This window comes from Dipodomys ordii, unplaced genomic scaffold, assembly GCF_000151885.1.
Source record: "Dipodomys ordii isolate 6190 unplaced genomic scaffold, Dord_2.0 Scaffold111, whole genome shotgun sequence".
Lineage (NCBI taxonomy): Eukaryota > Metazoa > Chordata > Mammalia > Rodentia > Heteromyidae > Dipodomys > Dipodomys ordii.
The window spans coordinates 3,553,897-3,573,431 of record NW_012267327.1 but is presented as its reverse complement, the minus strand read 5'-3'; the positions used below and the strand labels follow the sequence as shown (position 1 = coordinate 3,573,431).

Here is a 19,535-nt window from a genome sequence, read left to right as displayed (position 1 = left end):
CAGATCCATAAAGACAGTAGAATAGGTTTACCAAAAGCTAGAGGAGAAAATGACATCATTTTTAATGGCTACAAGGTTTCTTTGGTATAAAGGTTTTTATTATTCCTTTTCATGTACAAAATAAATGTTCATTTTTGTACTTGAAAAAAAAGCACTCTGGAAATAAAGATAGTGGTGACAGTAATATGGTTCTGTGAATAAACTAAAACACCAAAGAACTCTATGCTGTAACAGAATGAATTCTGTGATATATAAATTACATAGGAAATAAACTTTTAGAAATTATCCAAGGAAAACAATAGGTGGCTGAATGATACCTCTTCAGTATCATAAAACAAGTATACCTATTATTACTGATTAAAGGAATAAGAACATGTAAGTTTTAATTTAGGTTAGTAATTTGTTGTTTCTAAGACCAAATTAAAGGTGAATATCTTCCAAAGTGCCAAGGACACTTCAGTTTATATCCACCATCTGTCTGTAATTACTAATACTGTTCAATATCATGCTTTACCAGTTTGAGTGGCAAAGGATATGGCTACTCTAGCCAGAAAATGTAGAGAAATACACAACTTCAGAGAGGGTGCATCTAGCCAAAGGAAAATTACCTTTTCATGGAAAGTTGTTCCTTAAGGTTCTTGATTTCATTGTCTTTAGAATGAACTTGTCGCTGTAATCTAAAAAAAATAAGAAAAACATAATGTATTAGAAATTATTTCCCATTAGCAGTCAAAACAATTCTTCTTGTGGCTGAGTAAGGACCAAGTGGGCCTAATTCAAATAAAATCTTAATACTTGAAACGGTAACTGTACTCCTATATTTGGTCTAATGGAAACTTATCTAATTCACAATTTACTGACTTCTGATTTACTGATTCTAATCTCCAATTGACTTACTTCTGAATTACTGCCTTCTCAATGAAAAGGCAACTAAAAAGTAATCCAAAACATTAGAAAGCCAGAGACAACTGTTACCCTATCTTGCATTCCAGCTCCATGATATGGAAAAGCATCTTTATCTCCTTATACTTTACCTCACCCACTAAAAAAGATTTGTTCCTAAGAGCAGTGTGACTAGTTTTCTAGTTTATTATAGTTACCCTCTCTCATCATTTTGTTAAAGAGAGAACAGGCTTTTCTTGGAATGACTTTTCCAAGGGTTTACTGACAGTTCCAAATTAAGAAGTTTTTGAACCACCCTGTCTGAGATGTATATGAGGGAAAAAGGATACTTACTGTCACTTCACTCCTCAACTTCCAATGTTTCTAGACAGTATATTTTCTTCTTCCATACTTTTGGATTATTCAGAGTGTTGAAGTTGTGAAGAATGTGTTACACTATCTTGATGGGCCTGGAGATCTCTTTGTTATATAATTTCAATTCTCACATGTTAATCTATATCACTCATTAGCTCAAAAATTAATATCTTACCACATTATAGTATCTTCTACATATGTGTTATATATGTTTCTGATGTATTGGGTATCTGATGTTTGATGAATGTTTCATAGTGAATGCTTGTGTATACATATATTTCCTCTAAAGTGGTTCATTTATAGCTTCAAATACACAAGCATGAAAAGGGAGTAAACCAGTATGAACTACACAGTAAGACTGTCTCAAAAAAGTAAAAGGGATCTACTCAGCAAAGGAGAGAAGCAGCTAATCTGTGCTGATATAATAATCACTTTTCTGATAATATTTTTCTAGATTGGTCATCACTTTTCAGATGAGGACAAAAAGTTTTGAATACTGAAGTCTGAGTTTCTTATTCAGTAACTGCAGCCACATAGTTTGTACAAGCTTTCCCTCTTCTTAAACTTAGAAAATCTTTCTAATTCCAGTATCAAGTACTTTGTTTTTAAGGTAAAAATATTAGAGAAAATTTAAGACATAAATGTCTATCAAATGTTTCTCTAATTTTATAAGATATATCTTAGACTTTTTTTCCTTCTTTAAAAAAATTATTGAAAGGTGATGAACAGAGAGGTTACAATTATGTATGTCAGGTAATGAGTCTCCCTCATTCTCTTGTTTTTCTGCCCCTCGCCCCGTCTTTTCCCCTCCCCCAAGTTGTATTGTTCATTTCCAACATAGTGTCTAGTGAGCATCACTGCTGGATTGGTTTAGACTCTTTGTTCGAAGACATTTCTATTGTCTATTCTCTCTATAGCATTCTAGGAATAGTAAAAGATTTTAAATTAGGTTTTAGGGATGCCTGGAGTGTTATAGTATTACAATTTATTAATATAATTTGTCACAAACTATATCATTTAAACTAATGCACATCAGATGCAGTGATTAATAAAAGAATATTTATTTTTTCCTGTTTAATTCATCATTTTACTATAGATGTAAGAGAGTTTGGTCAAGATGGGAAGTTTCCATGAATTTGGCTTGTTTTCAATCTCTCAAAACACAAAAACTCTGAGAAATAAGCACTCAACTGATTCTATTATATTTGAGAAATAGACTTATCAAATGCTAAAAAGAAGCAGCCAAGCATTGATCACACTTTTACAAATGAGTCATGACCTAAAAGTTAATTATCTTTGTCATGTAATTCTATTATCTTCACACTTGTACAGTCAATTGAAGAGCTTGATATATAGAATATGCAGTCACTCCTTAATTCAGTTGGTGAAGTGAAAATATGGTGATTTTTAAGCAAGTATAGCCTTTGGAATATCTACTTGTGCAGTAACAATGCCCTCTAGTGGCTACATAGAAATTATCTTTCACAGATGAAGTTAACACAGCATTTCTCTTTTGTGACATTTATACTTACTTGGAAGCTTTATTGATTCCAAAAGCCACTTGTTGGTTAAGAGATGCAATAATTTTGTCTTTCTTTTTAACTTGCATTTGATTTTCTTGCCACCGGAATGTCACTGTTTTCAACTGTCTTTTGAAGTCCTGATCAATGAAAAATATTATTTTACAGTTAATTATATTTAGGTTATTAAAAATGGAAAGAAAACATTCTTTAAAAAAAATAAAAATTTATTACATTAACATTTGAAATACTTCTTACCTCCTTTAACGTAATGGCAAAAGTACTTACTTCACATTGATAGTGCAGTTTAAACAACTGTTGCTGACGCGCAAGCCTTTCTTTTTCAGTTTCTCCATACTCTGTGTTTGCCTTGCCAGTTGAACCCTGTGAAAGCAAATGAAACAGGAAAGTTTCATTTTCCTATAGAAACAGTAATATTTTAGTTACTAATAGGTATAAAGTTGCCAGTTCCAAACTCATGCTTTATGGTCCAACTCAGCCCCTCACTAATTACAATATTCATTTAAACTATACTCGTCACTTGTCTGCTGCTATTGGGTAACAATTATCTGAATGCTTAACATTTTTTTAGGAATTTTGTGTATTTTATTATGATAGGAATTATATGAAATAGGCACACTTTTTATCATTTTAAGTAACTTGTTCAAGGTCTCACAGCGAACAAAAGAATCTGAATTCTAACTCAGGCAGGCTCAATTGGCTAAATACTTAGTTATTTCACTGTATCATCTCATTTTAATGTTTTAACTTCTCCATGAGATTATAAACACTATAGAAGGGATTATGTCTTAACATCTTAACATAGTTCTTGACACAATGTAGATACTTCATAGGTTTGTTTATTTATTTATTAAGTGCCAGTCCTGAGGCTTGAAGTCAGGGCCTGGGGACTATCCCTGAGTTTTTTTGCTCAAAGCTACCATTCTATCACATGAGCTTTTTGATGGTTAATTGGAGGCAAGAGTCTCAAGGACTTTCTTACCTGGAATGGCTTTGAACCATGATCCTTCGATCTCAGTTGCCTTAGTTGCTAGAGCACCACAAAATAAACATCTTTCAAAAATGTATAACACTTTTATTCTAATTTTGAGTCTTATAGTTCTGACTACAGAAAAACCTATGTACTCATATTTAAACTTCAATGTGATATTTAAAGATAAAAGTATCCCAATTCAGTTTAAATGGACATATTCTAACACTTTATTTGGAAAAGACAAATAGGGCATACAAATTATGTGGTTATTATACCAGCTAGGGAATCATTTGTATTAACTCTTAGACAATGAATATCTCTATATAATATATGCCATTATTTAAATCACAGCGGTTATCACTGAATTCATATTTGTGGGCAAATACTTTCTAAAAAATTTTCATGGGGGCTGGGAAGGTGGCTCAGTGGTAGAGCGCTTGCCTTGCATGCATGAGGCCCTGGGTTCAATCCCCCAGTACCACATAAGCAAAAAGAAAAAAAGCCGGAAGTGGCGCTATGGCTCAAGTGGTAGAGTGCTAGCCTTGAGCTGAAGAGCTGAGGGACAGCGCCCAGGCCCAGAGTTCAGGCCCCACGACCGGAGCCAAAAAAGTTTTTTTTCATGGACATTTCATGGTTAAAATGAGATTCAGTTAAAAAACCTCAATGTTTTACAAAAATACTTTTCTCATGACATTTAATTCAGTGGGATTATTTTATGTATTTCTTTTTGTGATGCTCCAAACCTTTTACATGGAATCCATTTACAATAAACTTTGCCTAATGATTAAAGCCAGGAAATGATTTAAAGGCTAATGAAAAGAGGTCAGGAACAAAGGGTCTTAGAAAAAATAAATAAGCGCAACAATTTTTAAAAAATCCCAGGAGGGGGTAACAATGCTCAACAAGAAATGTACTCATAACCTTATTCATGTAACTGTGAGCCCTCTGTACAGCATCTTTATAATTTAAAAAAAATCCCTTTATATGTCTCTTCTTGTTTTTTCTTTCTTTCAGACCACTGGCTTAAAAAAAAGAAAAAGTCATACTGTTCAAAAGGAAAATAAAGTAACAAGGAAGGCAGGACTATACCTTCTCCAATCATGGTTACCTGCTCTATCATGTCCATAATATGTAATTCATCCAGGCTATAGAACTTGTCTTCAGTTGCAGAATCCTCTTGAATATCACTTGCATCATCTTTCATGTACCTACCAATTGAATGGAGATTTGCTTGTTTGTTCAACTGATCTTCAACTATGTATGAGCTATAGTAGTGATATGATCAATGTGATATTTTAAATTTTCTTGGTGATTTTATATCTAAGCTATTGTTTCCCAAATTAGTGCTATACTGGTCTCACGAGACACTCATCATTAGAAGGAATATAGGCTTTGGACAAAGTTCATCTGTATTTCTGTTAAAGATTTATAATAAATATTGGCATATTCAAAACAGCACTTGAAATAGTATTTACTTAATTGTGCATCCCAGTATTTTCAAGAATTATGAGACCATAGAGTTCATTTATTCACTATAACTATCAATGTTATTTTGGGAAACAATATTTTGAGGAACATTAACAATCATTTCTGAATTTGCTTTACTATTTTAATCATACAACACATTCATCCCTGTGATCACAGTATTTCTTACAGGTATTTGGGTTTAATCAACTTTTGTATTTTGTTCCAATATATATTTAAATAGAAGGCTGCAACTAACAACAAAAAATAAGATTGCAATATAGAGAGTTTTTGGTTTTAGAAAATCTGTAGTGCTAATATAGTGCTAATAAGTGAATCATTAACAAGGATTAGTAAAAATGTAAATGCTATAGATACAATGATAACTAATTTTATACTTATTTCTCAAACACACCAGTTAAATTACTAGTCTTTAGTTGGCCTACTACCTAATACAAGAAGTACTTTTACTTATAGTGTGAATTAGGATATGTTTTACTGTTTTAGCACATTGACATCTTAAAAAACAATGACATCTAATGTTTGTAGAATAACTCATAAAGCACTATATAAATTGTTACTCGGTGTCACTTAGGTATTTGAGAGTGATCTAACATTTTGGAAAATTCAATTAAATCAACTGATTATATAAACTATTCATTCACAAACTCAATGTTCTAAATTAACCAAAGAATAAAAAAAGAAATTACGTATTCTTAGGCATCCTTGTAACTGAATTCTGCAAGATGAAGCATGATGAATTTATATATTTTTAAAGGATCCCCAAAACAATTTCTAAATTTTTAAGCAAAATACAAGCATTGGATAATATAGGAAAATTATCATATTTCTTATATAGACTAAGTGAAGTAAGTAAGGGTAAAGTTATAATGATATTAAGGGTTAAAACACCTAAACACATAAAAGAATGTCAAACATAGTATGATTAAATGTGAAAACAGTACTAGTTATTGAATGGGATCACACGCACACATACATACACACGAACATATACATACATATGTATGTATACACATATATACTTAGACAATCTACATTTATATATATACTTATATATATACATATTTATACTCTTTTGTGCATTTATATATAATATTCTCTTTTTGTGTATATATGAAAAAATCTCTTCTTTGGTGATTTAATCATCCAGATTGGGATGCAATACATGGAAAATGAGTGAAAATGATTGATGAAATTGTTTCATCACTATTAAGTTAATTTTATACCACATTGACACAGCCTAAAAAAATTAAGGAAACATATTGACCCAGTGGTTCCAATTTTCTCCCAAAGCAGGTGAAAGCATCTTTGATAATAAACTATTTTAAATTAATGGATTATATCTGTGAACATTAATAAAGTGTATTCCACAAACCATAGCTTTTAGGTTAAGAAAATATCTTCTTGTGTCATTTTACAGATATCCAATTTATAGGATTAGAATTCTTCAACATTACCAATACTCAGATGACCAAATTTTTTGGTTGGGATAATGATCCCTTCATTAGACATTTCCACCTCTTCTTTAAACTTCTTTTATGTGTTGTAAATCATATGGCTGCAAAATATATCTTATACCGATCTTCTGACATTAAAATGTTTGTTAAAGTTTCAAATTTTACTTTCAAAAACTAAAATAAAAAAGTGCCTCAAGTTAAACTAAATTTGTAAAAGGAGCCAGTGAGATATAAATGATACATCCTTTAAGTCTTAGTTTAGATTTACCTAACTATTGATACATATTTTAAAGTATTTTTTTGCAGTATTCACATTGTGAACGAAGCATTAGGAATTAGATGACTCTTAAGCAGCCTCACAGACAAAGGGGTGAGTCTGTTCTTTAAAGATGATAACTTAATTTTATGAACAACTAGATTAACTTAGCAGCTCCAATCTTGTACTACTGATTAAGAGATGGAAATGTTCATTGTTCTTTGATCAGTACATATTGCATATGTGTGTATTGAAATATTACATTGTACCCTATGAATATGTCTAATTGAAGTAATGAACAAAGAAAAATGGTAACTAAATTTTTCATTATCTTCTGTGAAATTGAAACAATATATTAAGACAAAGTTCTATCCTTTTTTCAATGAGAACATTTCCCAAAAGAAAGTGTTCACAAACTCACTTTGAAAAATACTAAGAAAAACTTTAAAATTAAATAAATTAACACTTACATTTGCTCTTCCTTTGAGTCTTTACTCTGAAAAATACAATCACAAGGATTTAGTAATCTATATCAACTACGCCAGCATAGTATAGTGATATGATATTTAGGTCATCAGGTCAGTGTAAACTTTTTGAGAACCACCAAATAAATTTTTTTTCATAATATTGAAAGTACTGAGTTATAGTCTCCACTCATAAACTATAAATCTTATGAATTAAATTTTATTCATTTTTACCTGTGAACTATGTTTTTAAATTTATACTTACTTTATTTCCTTTTATGGTTCACTAAACTGATATTATCTATTACTGAGTTAAGACATGTAACTTGAAACATCACTGATACAGATAACGGAGCTGACTACTAGAGAAGGTGAATATTAAGAATTGAATTCATACCTACTAGAAAACTTTGGGATAAGTGAGTATAATACATATTCATAGAGAGGTACAGGACTTTTGGAAACATAAATGAAAGGATAAATCAGACTGAAACATGAAGAATCTTACAGTAAGTTGAGATTGGTCCAGGAAGAGGGTATGTAAGTAAGGGTGATAGAGGGGGGTGAGTTTAATCAAGGTACGTTGTATGAATATAAGACAGTAACATGAAAATTCATTATAAAACAAACTGATGCTAATAAAAATGTTGAGAAAAAGATCTTATAGAAAAACAAAGTGCTAGAAGATCACAAATGGGAGGAAATTAAAAATTTCTCAATCCAGCTCCTCAGGAGGCTGAAATCTGAGGATCATGGTTCAAAGCCAGTCTGGGCAGGAAAATCTGTGAAACTCTTATCTCCAATAAACCACTAGAAAACCGGAAATGGCTCTGTGGCTTAAGTGGTAGAGTGTTCCCTTATCCTTGAGCTGAAGAGCGCAGCAACCAAGCCTAGAGTTCAAGCCCCACGACTGACCACAAAAAAGAACACAAAAAACCAAACCTCTAAATTCTGCTTTGATTAAAACTACAACAACATGACATTTTAACATATAACATTTAACATATATGAAGACAAAAAATTACAGCATTAATACTTACTATCTCCTTTATATAAGAAACTTTTATTTATAAGTCTCCTCATTAATGCTGTATGCAAAAACTTGCTCTCTTTCCTTATCAGTATACCAAACTTTATGTCACTGTCTGATTTATGTTCAAAGTTCAACATTAATTTGTTTCTATAATTTAGAATTACTAATTCCTATCTTGGTTCTAGTGTACTCGATTATGATTTAAAATGACTTTTGATTGTTCATAATAAACATATCTACTATTCTTGATCATTTTTCAAAATGCCTTTTAGTTCTTCCCTTTATAACTTCAATGTAATTCCTATTAGCCTCTATTTTATGCATCTGTACAACTTCTCTCTTATATAGAAGCCACTGATTTAAAGGGCTGGCTTTACTTCCTGTCATGTTTCTCTCTTTTTGTTTCCCCAAGGCTTCATCACAAAAGTCTTCTTGAGTCTTGCTCACTCTAATCCTGGGTGAGTGATAAAAGGAACTAATTAATTCCCCAAACTTAGTTACCATTTAGGTATATTACTACTTAAATACTAAATACCTAATTAACAAAGTGAAGGAACATACAGAGTAGTCACAATCCTAATCTAAAGGAATTAATATTTGCTATTAGTATTATTTTTGCTAGAAAAATTATACTTCTTCCTATTCTTTCTTTTTTTTTTTGGCTGGTAGTGGGCCTGGGCACTCTTCTCAGCTCTTCAGCTCAAAGCTAGCACTCTACCATTTGAGCCACAGCACTACTTCCAACTTTTTCTGTTTATGTGGTGCTGAGGAATTGAACCCAGGGCCTCATGCATGCAAGGCAAGCACTCTGCTACTGAGCCACCTTCCCAGCCCACTTCTTCCTATTCTCTCAGAGAATACCTAATTGGTATTTTCAGGACTATTGTCAGGTAGACAAGACGCAAAACAAATAATTAACAGAGGATACAATTTCACACTGACTTTGTTGTAACTATATATAACATAACTAGTATATGTCTACGACAAACACAGTCAGATAAGTTGATGTTAGGCAAAATGAACCCCAAGATAAGGACTCAAATGTTTTTTCTTTCTTGCTATTGTTTCTAACATATTTATAAGATATTTCTTTGTTGCTTTGTATGTCCCTCCCCCACGGTATAACTCTTGTTTTCACTGTATTTGATGTAGGTATAATTTGTGGAAGGGAAGGTGGACCCATTGCAACAATGAGATGTAAAAGACATTATGTCGAAAAACAAACTTTACAACTTTGGCGTGGGGTGGGGGATGGAGGAGATGGGAAAGGATGGTAAGGAGAAACAAAGGAGGAGGCAACAATGCTTGATAAGAAATGTACTCATTACCTTGCCATGTAATTGTAACCCCTCTGTATGGTATATATAAAATATATAAAATATATATAAATATATATAAATATATATATATATATAAATATATAAATATATATAAACCAATAAACCAAAGCCAAACAATTAAAAAAATTTTCAAGAAAACTGATTGAAGAATTTGATTGACTTTATTACTTATTGCTAAGTGTTCACAACTAGATAATTATTTGTATCTACATTAACATTAATTGGTTATGTAAGACTACCATATGTAAAATAATCATATGCATAAATCCTAAAACCTGTTCAATAATTTAAAACTTAGAAGATACAAAACTACAGTGTAAAAATTCTTCTTCCTAATGTCCAAATTTCATCTTAATAAGAGTATTAACTATCTCATTTTTAAAAATAAACTACAATGGGAAAATAGATGGAGAAGAAACAAAAAGTTCCTATGTGCTTCCTGATATATAAACAAAACATTTAAATAACATCACTAAGTGTATATTTCTGAAAAGTATGTATATTGATGTTTATAGTTGTGTTGTTCTCTTTTTTCTTATTTTTTCATTAGGCATAACTGGAATTTGAACTCTCATACTTGTTAAACTGGAACTCTATCACTTGAGCCATGCCTTAGACCTAGATTTCCTAAAAGTTTTGAAAACTGTTCCTAAATATAGAAATAGGACAAAAAATGTTTTACTAAAACAAGAAGTAGGTCTTTCTTAAAAAAAATTTTTTTTTTGGTGCTAGTACTGGGGCTTTAACTCAGGACCTGGGTGCTGTACCTTAGGTTTTTCGCTCAAGGTCAATGCTCTACCACTTGATCCACAGCTCCACTTCTGGTTTTTTGGTGGTTAATTAGAGACAAGAGTCTTATGGACTTTCCTGCCTGGGCTGGCTTGCAACCAGAATCCTTAGATCTCAGCTTCCTGAGTAGCTAAGATTACAGATGTGTGCCACTGGAACATAGCCAACAGTAGGCATTAAAATGAGTGGTATTTGCAGAAATCAATACAATTTTCAAGAGGCTAAATCATTTTATTATTTGTATATTTAAACCTATAAATTATGATTTAGATATGTTTAATTTAAAATATAAAATATGTAAATGTCTCAATAATATTATATCAACTATAGAATATATATGGCTATCTGGACAAATTTAACTTCTAACAAAAGTTCATGTATTAAATTCAGGAAGGTTTAAACCAATATTCCTAAATTTTAATACTAATATAGTTTCTTACCTTTTTATTCTTAGTTTTTTTCTTTTTCTTTGGTTTATCCATAACCTAGTAGGTAAGAGATAAATCATTTACTTAACATGCAATTTAAATTGTACAATCGATTAGTTTGCAAGGTTAGTTTGCAAAATATATTTCCTTTTACTGATATCTTAAATATTTCACTCTTGAAAAATCACCGATACATAGTCAATAAGTAGGCAAGAATGTAAATTTATATTTGCTCACGTGCACAGATGCATGTGATAAACGATGAAGACATTTCGAAAAGAGCAACATGTTATACATGGTGGCTCACACTTATAACCCTAGTTACTTGTAAGGGAAGTGAACATCAGAAAGATTATGGTCAAGGGCAAAAGCTTCATGAGATCCCATCTTAGGACTGCTCTTTCCAGCTATGGGGAAGGCATAAATAGGAAGATGGTGATCTAGGGTAATTTCAAGTATAATTTTAAGACCCTATTTGAAAAATACCTAAAATGAAAAGATAGGGACATGACTCATGTGGTAGAGCCTGCCTAGCAAGTGCAATGTTTAATGAGTTTAAATTCTGGCACTCCTAAACAAACAAAAAAGTAACATATCCAGGTCTATGGATATAAGATTAAGCCTAAGAAAAAAATGAAAAATGTTGTGATTATAAAGTAGCTATCATTTGATGTCTGCTAAGAAATATGGACATTCCATATTAGATTATTTAAATTCTACCTCTGTATTAAGAGGTATTAAATTATTTTAGCTTACTCTTATTTTTATATCTTCTTTAGTCCTCACTATTCTTTGTTTTGTGCTAGTACCAAGGCTTGAACCTGGGACTTCATACTGTCACTAAGCTTGTTCATATCTGGCACTCTACCATCTTAAGTTATGCCTCTAGCTTTCCCTATACTTTTCTCTCCATTTTACTATCCTTGCATACCTACTTCTACTAGTCAATAAGAAGAAATATACTCAGAAATATATCACAGTGCCTGGTGCCAAATATATGTTCAATAAAGTTTGGCAAAATAAATGATTATTTAGAAAGACTACATTAGAAAATACTGAGGGAAAATCATTCCTCTTCAAATTCTGTGTAAACATGATTGTCTGGAATAATTTAAATATAGCATATGCAATAAGTAAAGGACCAGAGTAAGCAATAGTAATTCAAATATTAAGAAAAGTTCATACTTCTTGAGGATCTTTAGTAGATTCTGTTGAAGATTCACTGGGTATCGAGCCTCCATCTTTATTCATTTCTGCCAAATGTATTTCAGTGTTTGATTTCACATTTATATTGTACTCCATAAGAGGTGGACTCAGTTCTTCGTCCTCATTTTGTAACTCTTCTATTTCAATACCTAATTATAAAAGACAAAAACTCAAAATCTGGATACAAGGTTTAGGGAATTTCAGCCTCTTATTATTGTGATTATAAATATTCACCAAACAAATAAAATATCGGAAAAAATAGAAATCTTATTCTTTCAAATCACTAGATGAAGATGTAGTATCAATATATCCACAATCAAATGATAGGTACACACAATAGCCTGGAACTAATATGTAATGAAATACATTACTGGGATCTTAAGTAAACTCTAGATATTAGTTACTATAGAACTTCAGTAAAGTTTAGCACTAGCCCTATTAATTAGTTTTATTATACAATTAGTATTAAGATATAAAGAAAAACTATAAGATTTATTTTTTTAACCCCTAAGAAGGGTATCAGATCCTTTATACATGACCTCTTTTTTGAGTATGACCCTTGATATTGCCCTAAAGATTCAGGCTCAAAACTTCATCATAAGGAGATTCAATATTCAATGCCAAACAAACTCATGGTGTTGTTTTCTTATATCTAATTTAATTTTAGAATGTGAATTTACATTTTTTAAAAGCTCAAGAATGGAAAATAAAAAGCTGGATATAGTGGCATGTGATTGCACTCCCAGGTAACTGTTAACAGATTGAGATGGGAGGATGACATGAGCTCAGGAGTTTTAGTCAAAATGATATACAATGAAAGAAAATTCTATGTGTATTAACTGACTAATTAACGAACTAAGTAAGTAAATGGCAGCATCCCATCAGCTGTCAAAAAAGCTAGAAAGTATATACAACAGATTGTTAATCAGATAGAGCCATATTAAACAGCACAGATGAGTCAGTAAACAGGAAGTAGGAATTTCTACATGAGAATAAAAACTAAATTTCCATCCTTGGATAAGTCCTGTGGCATAGCACAAAGACCAAAGCAGAGTAAGGCTCATAGTACATTCAGTTAACCAGTAGTAATTTCATCACATGATTTTGTAAGCTTTTACGAATCGTTACATTTTATTGTATAATTTTTCTTACCAAGTATAAATCTTATAGATTTATCTATAAGATAGATCCCTTAGGTATCGTAAGTTAAATGATAACTTAAGCATTTAGTTTATAAGTATACTTACATTGACTGCCTGTTATTGACTGTAGAGCAATACCTATGGTACGTAAAGAAAAAAATTAGATAAACAATTACAAACATGAACAATAAGAATGAAATAAGGATTAAGAACAGCCAGTAGAATTTCATACTGCATTTATCTACTTTATAACTATAAAAATAACCAGATGTGCTTATCAATGCAGTTCAGATAAAGGTCAATCTTTAGATTATCAATGTAAAGGATGTAAATGATTTAGTAAGGAAAAATCAATGAAAAAAATTAATAGTTCTTAACAGGTAAAAACCAGAAACAGACATATACACATTAAACCAAGCAGACAATTCTTATTAATTGAAAGCCACAAAGAACCAAATAATTATGAACTATGAAGGAAATGTCCAATGAATATTTGAGTCTTTTTTTTTTTTTTTTTTTCAGTTGGTCATGGGGCTTGAACTCTGGATCAGGACCCTGTCCCTGCACTCTTCAGCTAAAGGCTAGTGTTCTACCACTTGAGCCACAGTACCACTTCTAGTTTTCTGCTGGTTTGCTGGGGATGAGTCTCACTGACTTTCCTACCTGGGCTGGCTTTGAACAGCGATCCTCAGATCTCAGCCTCTTGTGTAGCTAGGATTATAGGTGAAACCCAATGGTACCGGCTGACTTTTTTTTTTTTTTGTGGGTTGTGGGGCTTGAACGCTGGGCCTGGGCGCTGTCCCTTGGCTCTTCAGTTCAAAGCAAGCGCTCTACCACCTGAGCCACAGCACCACTTCTGGTTTTCTAGTGGGTTCATTGGAGATAAGACTCTCACGGACTTTCCTGCCCCAGCTGGCTTTAAACCATGATCATCAGATCTCAGCCTCCTGAATAGCTAGGATTATAGGCATGAGCCACTGGTGCCTGGCTCTGAGTCTTTTTTTTTTTTTTAAAGCAATCTGAATTATCTTGATCATCATCCCTCTCCTTACCCATTAATATTTATTGACTACTCATAACGTAAATCAAATTGTGTTAGGTTCTAGAGATTTAGTGATGAAGAAAAAAGATAACCTACGTGGAGACTTACTGATGACAATGGATGTTAATCAAATAATTAGATATAGAAGTGAAAATGGCAACTTTAATAACTGAAAGATTAATGATACTAAAACAGCCTCTATTAAAGGAATTCAACCAATAAGCTCTTCAGATGGTCGAGAGAAAACCTGCTTGAAATGCTTGGAATTGAATTAGTACTCACAGCATTTTTCCCAAATATTACCTTATTCACTTAGGTTTTTGTTACTTAAAATCTTAAAAGAGTAAATGTATTTCTTAAAGCCTCTAATTTACATGTGAAAGTTCTTGCCTAATTTCTCCTATCATCAAGCCCAGCATTTTCTTATACTCAAAGATTTTCAAATCTACGTAGAAAAAAAAGAAAAAAAATTATTCCCCAAGCATAGAGCAGCAACTCAAGGAAGGTTTACTGGCTGAAGTAAATAATTATTTAGTACCTTGTTGATAGCAGGATAACATCCTCTGGATGATTTCTGGTACTGGTATGCCTAGGTAGATAGATAGCTGATGGTAATCTAGAGATATATTCTCAATGGGATTCTCCTTCACTTTGTCTATATCCTCTTGTTTCATCCCAAGGCGCAGAAGAATATCAGAAACTTTTTTCCAAATTGAATTGAACTGTGACTCTGTGAGACCATTCATCAAAATCTCACTAAGAAGAAAATCCCTGTATTTGCATAGCCTCAGGATGTCTGCAGACTTAGAGAGATCAGAAGATGGTGGTTCCATATTCCAGCCTTTTCTGGGTGCAGGGAATACATTCAAATGTTTTATGAGAGCTAATAGGAGGCATAAATCAAACTGTTTGGATTGTGGTAGCTCCTTGTTTGGGGGATAAAGCAGATGCCATGATCCTCCCAAAGGGTGATTGGTCCAAAGATGGTTGTAGTAGGATTCCAGTACATTCTTGTGTATAAGCAGCTCTTTTTTCAATAGAAGGGGTGGCATAGCCTCATCAAATATTTGCCGGACAATGTCAGTACCAGAGATAATAATTATATGGAGCAGATGATAGAAATAATTATAATTGAGTTTGAAGATAGGCATCTCCTCTGAAAACGAATTTTGAAAAGTGAAGACATTTCATATTAATATTATTTTTCTATGTGATTTCTTATAGTATACTCAAATCTCCTGTAGGGCAGGAATCATTCCAAAAAAATGAAGTACATTATAATAGTTTACCACAGCCAGTACCATGCTTCTTTGTGTCCAGCTGTGAAAAACTCTAGACAAAAATAGTATGTTCACAAGCAAGAAATCACAAAAACTATTCTCTATCAGAAGCTTTTCAACAATCCACAAGGGCTTTTTGCTTGTTTTGTTACTTGGGGCTTGAATTAAGGGCTTCAAGCTCTCCTTTGGCTTTTTCACTCATGACTGGCACTCTACTACTTGAGCCATATTTTCACTTCTGGCTTTTTCCTGATTGTGAAGCCACTAGCCTTGTAGATTTGTCTGCCTGGATTGCTTTGAACCACAGTCCTCAGATCTCTGCATAAGTAGGATGATAGGCATGAGCCACCACTGACTGGCCAACTACAGTATGTTCAAATAAATGAACTTTGGCCATCAAGTGGCGTTACGTATTTTGCCTGGAAGTAGAATTATGCTCAAGTGATAAGAGCACTAGCCTAAAACTAATAAATATTAAGTCTTTGAAAATCCTGAAATTTGTCAAGATTATTAGCTGCTAATGTGTAAGTATCCTTTACTTAGACAATTACATTTACTTTTTCATACTAAAGCAGCACTTTCAGCACTGTCTGAATTTTCTGTGCCAGAACGGTTTATAATTTTCTCTTTCCACTATTCACTAAGTACTGGAAAGGTTGTCTGTCTGACTGAGAAACAGTATTAAAATTTACTTTACATTAATATAAACTTAACAAGTGCATATGGATAATGGATATTATATTAGCTCAGATTTATATTAAGAGACACAGTGACCTAATGCCTTGGTACTTACCTGGTCCACAGTCCAGCAGTATCAGCATCATCTACCTGAAAGCCTGTTAGACATGCAGAACCTCAGGCTCTACTACAAACCTACTTACTGAACTGACACCTGTATTTTAACAAAATCATCAGATGATTCAAATATATACAAAGTTTTGAGAAGTACTGATCTCATAAGTTTCATGTTCATGAAATGTAATGATTGAGCATTTTATAAATGAAATGCAATAATAAGGAATGTGACTAGAGTAATTGGCATTGTTCCTATTTAATAACACAAGGATGAAAACAGAGAAGAACTTAAAAACAGTAAGAATTGCGTATAGGAGGACTTTTGATTTTTATATGAATCTAAGGTGTCAGTATCATAAAATGCAGCTTTATTCTTTTATGTTTATGATTTGGTTTAGATTTTTATTATTTTTGTTTAATATACTTGACATTCACTGTGAAGGTGAACAAAGTTAAAAAGCAAATGACTCAAGGAGCTTTCTAGGTTGCCATACAAACTGCTGACTAGTGTTAGGGGTATCCTTTTTCCCTAGCAAGGACTACTTCCAACTATTCTTCCATAGATCAGGAGCCTATAAAGACTGCCAAGTGCTAGACAGAGCATTTCATAGTCCATTCCTAAATTGCTGGCACCAAAATTTATACTACTTGATTCTAAGCATCATTCCTTTCATCTTTGGCAACTCTTATGCTTGCTCTGTTGAAAGAGAATAAATCAAGTGAGGAATGATGAAGTTAATCTCTTCTGGAGGAAATTCTACTATGTAACCATAGCTAGGCTGAAGACCTATCATATCCCTTGATAAGATGACAAAGGAATAGAAGAAACATATACCTATTGATATTTCTATTTGAGTTCTAGCCTATACCAAGTACTACATGTTGGCATACTACATGTTTGGCATTCACCCTAGTGAATGACAAATGTGATAGCATGTTTGTTAATTATTTGGCACTTTACAACACAACTAAAATGTGTTATTTTTCAACTGAAATCATATACAAATAAAATACCTTTTGTATTAAATTTTAAACTGATCTTCGGTGTTATATCGGTATCACTTATTTTCAGAGACATCATCTTCTTATAACTGTCAAGTGGAAAAAATTAATAGAGAAATAATGTCAAAATCATTTTTTAGCATGAATAACTATTTTCTTCTTCTCTAGAAAATTATTTAAAGGTAAGGGAGAAAAAGGAATGAACTACCAACAACTATAATCATAATGTCAATATTTGGAATTAGGTAAGCAGTATTATTAGATAAAAATTACATAAAAATATTGCTAAATGTTTATAGGACACACCTATCAAATTTATTTTCCATGTGAGATAGCAGGAAAAAAGAAAAAAAAAAGACTTGTGTTGTAAGTAAACAAATATGACCAAAGAAACAGCAAACCTCAAGTTCCCTCTTGGACTTCTCCTTATGCAGAATTACTTTGACAAAACTTTTAAGAAAACCCAAAATAGTCAACACCTAATAATGTTAAAAATTAAAATATTTTTTTAAAAAGTATGAAATTTCATAACTTTTTAAGATTTATTTGCAGGTAGTAAATTGTTTTAATAATAAAAAATTAAAGTGGTAATCAAAACAAATAATTAAAAAAGAGAAGTAACAAAATGTATTAAAATATTACTACTACAAGGAAACACTTCTGACTTTGCTTGAAAAGAACCTTTCCAAAGGAAGTGAAAATAATGGACAATAACAATTGAATAAAAGTATAAAGAAACAGGAATTTTGGTGCGGATTGTTGTTTCTTGTTAACTGATCTTATCTTCAAAATTACTGTAATATGCCAGCCCCTCACAACTTGGGAGAAATTTAAAACTCTAATAATATGAAATATTGGCAAAGACAGTGGGTTAAAAAAAAACATTCTCCTAGACTTCTGGTAGGAGTTTAGCAAAATCTAGTACATTCCACAATATACATAAATGTACTAAGAATACAAATTCTAAAAATTTATTACGAATAAATTTCCTACATGTATTCATATCCACAACAGGATAGGTATACAATAAAATTACAGCAATGACATAAAATGAAGAATGAAGCACATAACCACAATAGTTACAAATGCATAAGACATAAATGTTTCTGTGTATATAAAATTCAAAACAGAAAAATAAACTATCTGATAAGTGACAATGGATTACAGAATTTAGGAAATCTGTATAAGTAAAAGACATAAAAGCCAGAGACAAAGCTGGGTCCAATGGCTCACAACTGTAATCTGAGTTACTCAGCAGGCTGAACTCTCAGAGTCCAGCATTTTCTGCCAGCTTGGATAGGAAAATCTGTGAGACTCTTATGTCTAATTAAGTACCAAAAAAGCTGAAAATGGAGTTGTGGCTCAAGTGGCAGCACACTAGTCTTGAGAGAAAAAGCTCAGGGACAGAGCCTAGGCACTGAGTTAAAGACCTGAGACCATCACAAAACACAAAACAAAAACACCCTGAGACAAAACAGAAATATATCATAAATTGAATATATTATTCTAAGATTTTCTTAATATACATAAAGTGGTGAAAATTCTTTGAAAATAAATTTTGATAAGCTAAAATTATATATTTCATAATCAATCTACACTGCAGAGTGACTACTGGGAAAAAATGAACAACTAGTAAAGCAAAAAAAGAGAATATGGAACAAATTTTAAATATCAAGGAAGTTAGTAGATTTAAATCCAATGACATAAGTAATTATCAAAAACTTATATGGAATATAAAGGGAAATAGCATGGATATGGTAATCAAAGATAGGGTGGTCTAGGAGTTGGTGGCTTGAACCTGAAATCCTACCTACTCAGAAGTCTGAGATCTAAGGATCGTAATTCACAGCCAGCTCAGGTAGAAAAGTCCATGAGACTCTTATCTTCAATTAACCACCAAAAAGCTGAAAGTGGAACTGGGGCTCAAGTGATAGAGAACAAACATTGAGCACAAAATCAACAGTACCCAGGTCGTGAGGACTGGCACAAAACAAGCAAACAAACAAAAGTACTGCAGATGCTAACAAAAAAGTAAAAATAAACTA

The 19,535-nt window shown here is 32.2% G+C and overlaps 1 protein-coding gene across 1 annotated transcript in view; it reads right to left on the bottom strand.

The window, feature by feature from the left end:
* Dzip3 (DAZ interacting zinc finger protein 3) overlaps positions 1-19,535 on the bottom strand; it is a 71,583-nt gene that overhangs the window by 18,376 nt on the left and 33,672 nt on the right. The window contains exons 13-22 of the mRNA XM_013028565.1: positions 17,503-17,579; positions 14,952-15,569; positions 13,477-13,509; positions 12,209-12,378; positions 11,036-11,080; positions 7,440-7,465; positions 4,880-5,036; positions 3,066-3,161; positions 2,790-2,917; positions 609-677 (exon numbers count right to left, since the gene is read on the bottom strand). Coding sequence (XP_012884019.1) covers positions 609-677; positions 2,790-2,917; positions 3,066-3,161; positions 4,880-5,036; positions 7,440-7,465; positions 11,036-11,080; positions 12,209-12,378; positions 13,477-13,509; positions 14,952-15,569; positions 17,503-17,579 — 1,419 coding nt within the window. The remainder of the gene's footprint in view (positions 1-608; positions 678-2,789; positions 2,918-3,065; positions 3,162-4,879; positions 5,037-7,439; positions 7,466-11,035; positions 11,081-12,208; positions 12,379-13,476; positions 13,510-14,951; positions 15,570-17,502; positions 17,580-19,535) is intronic.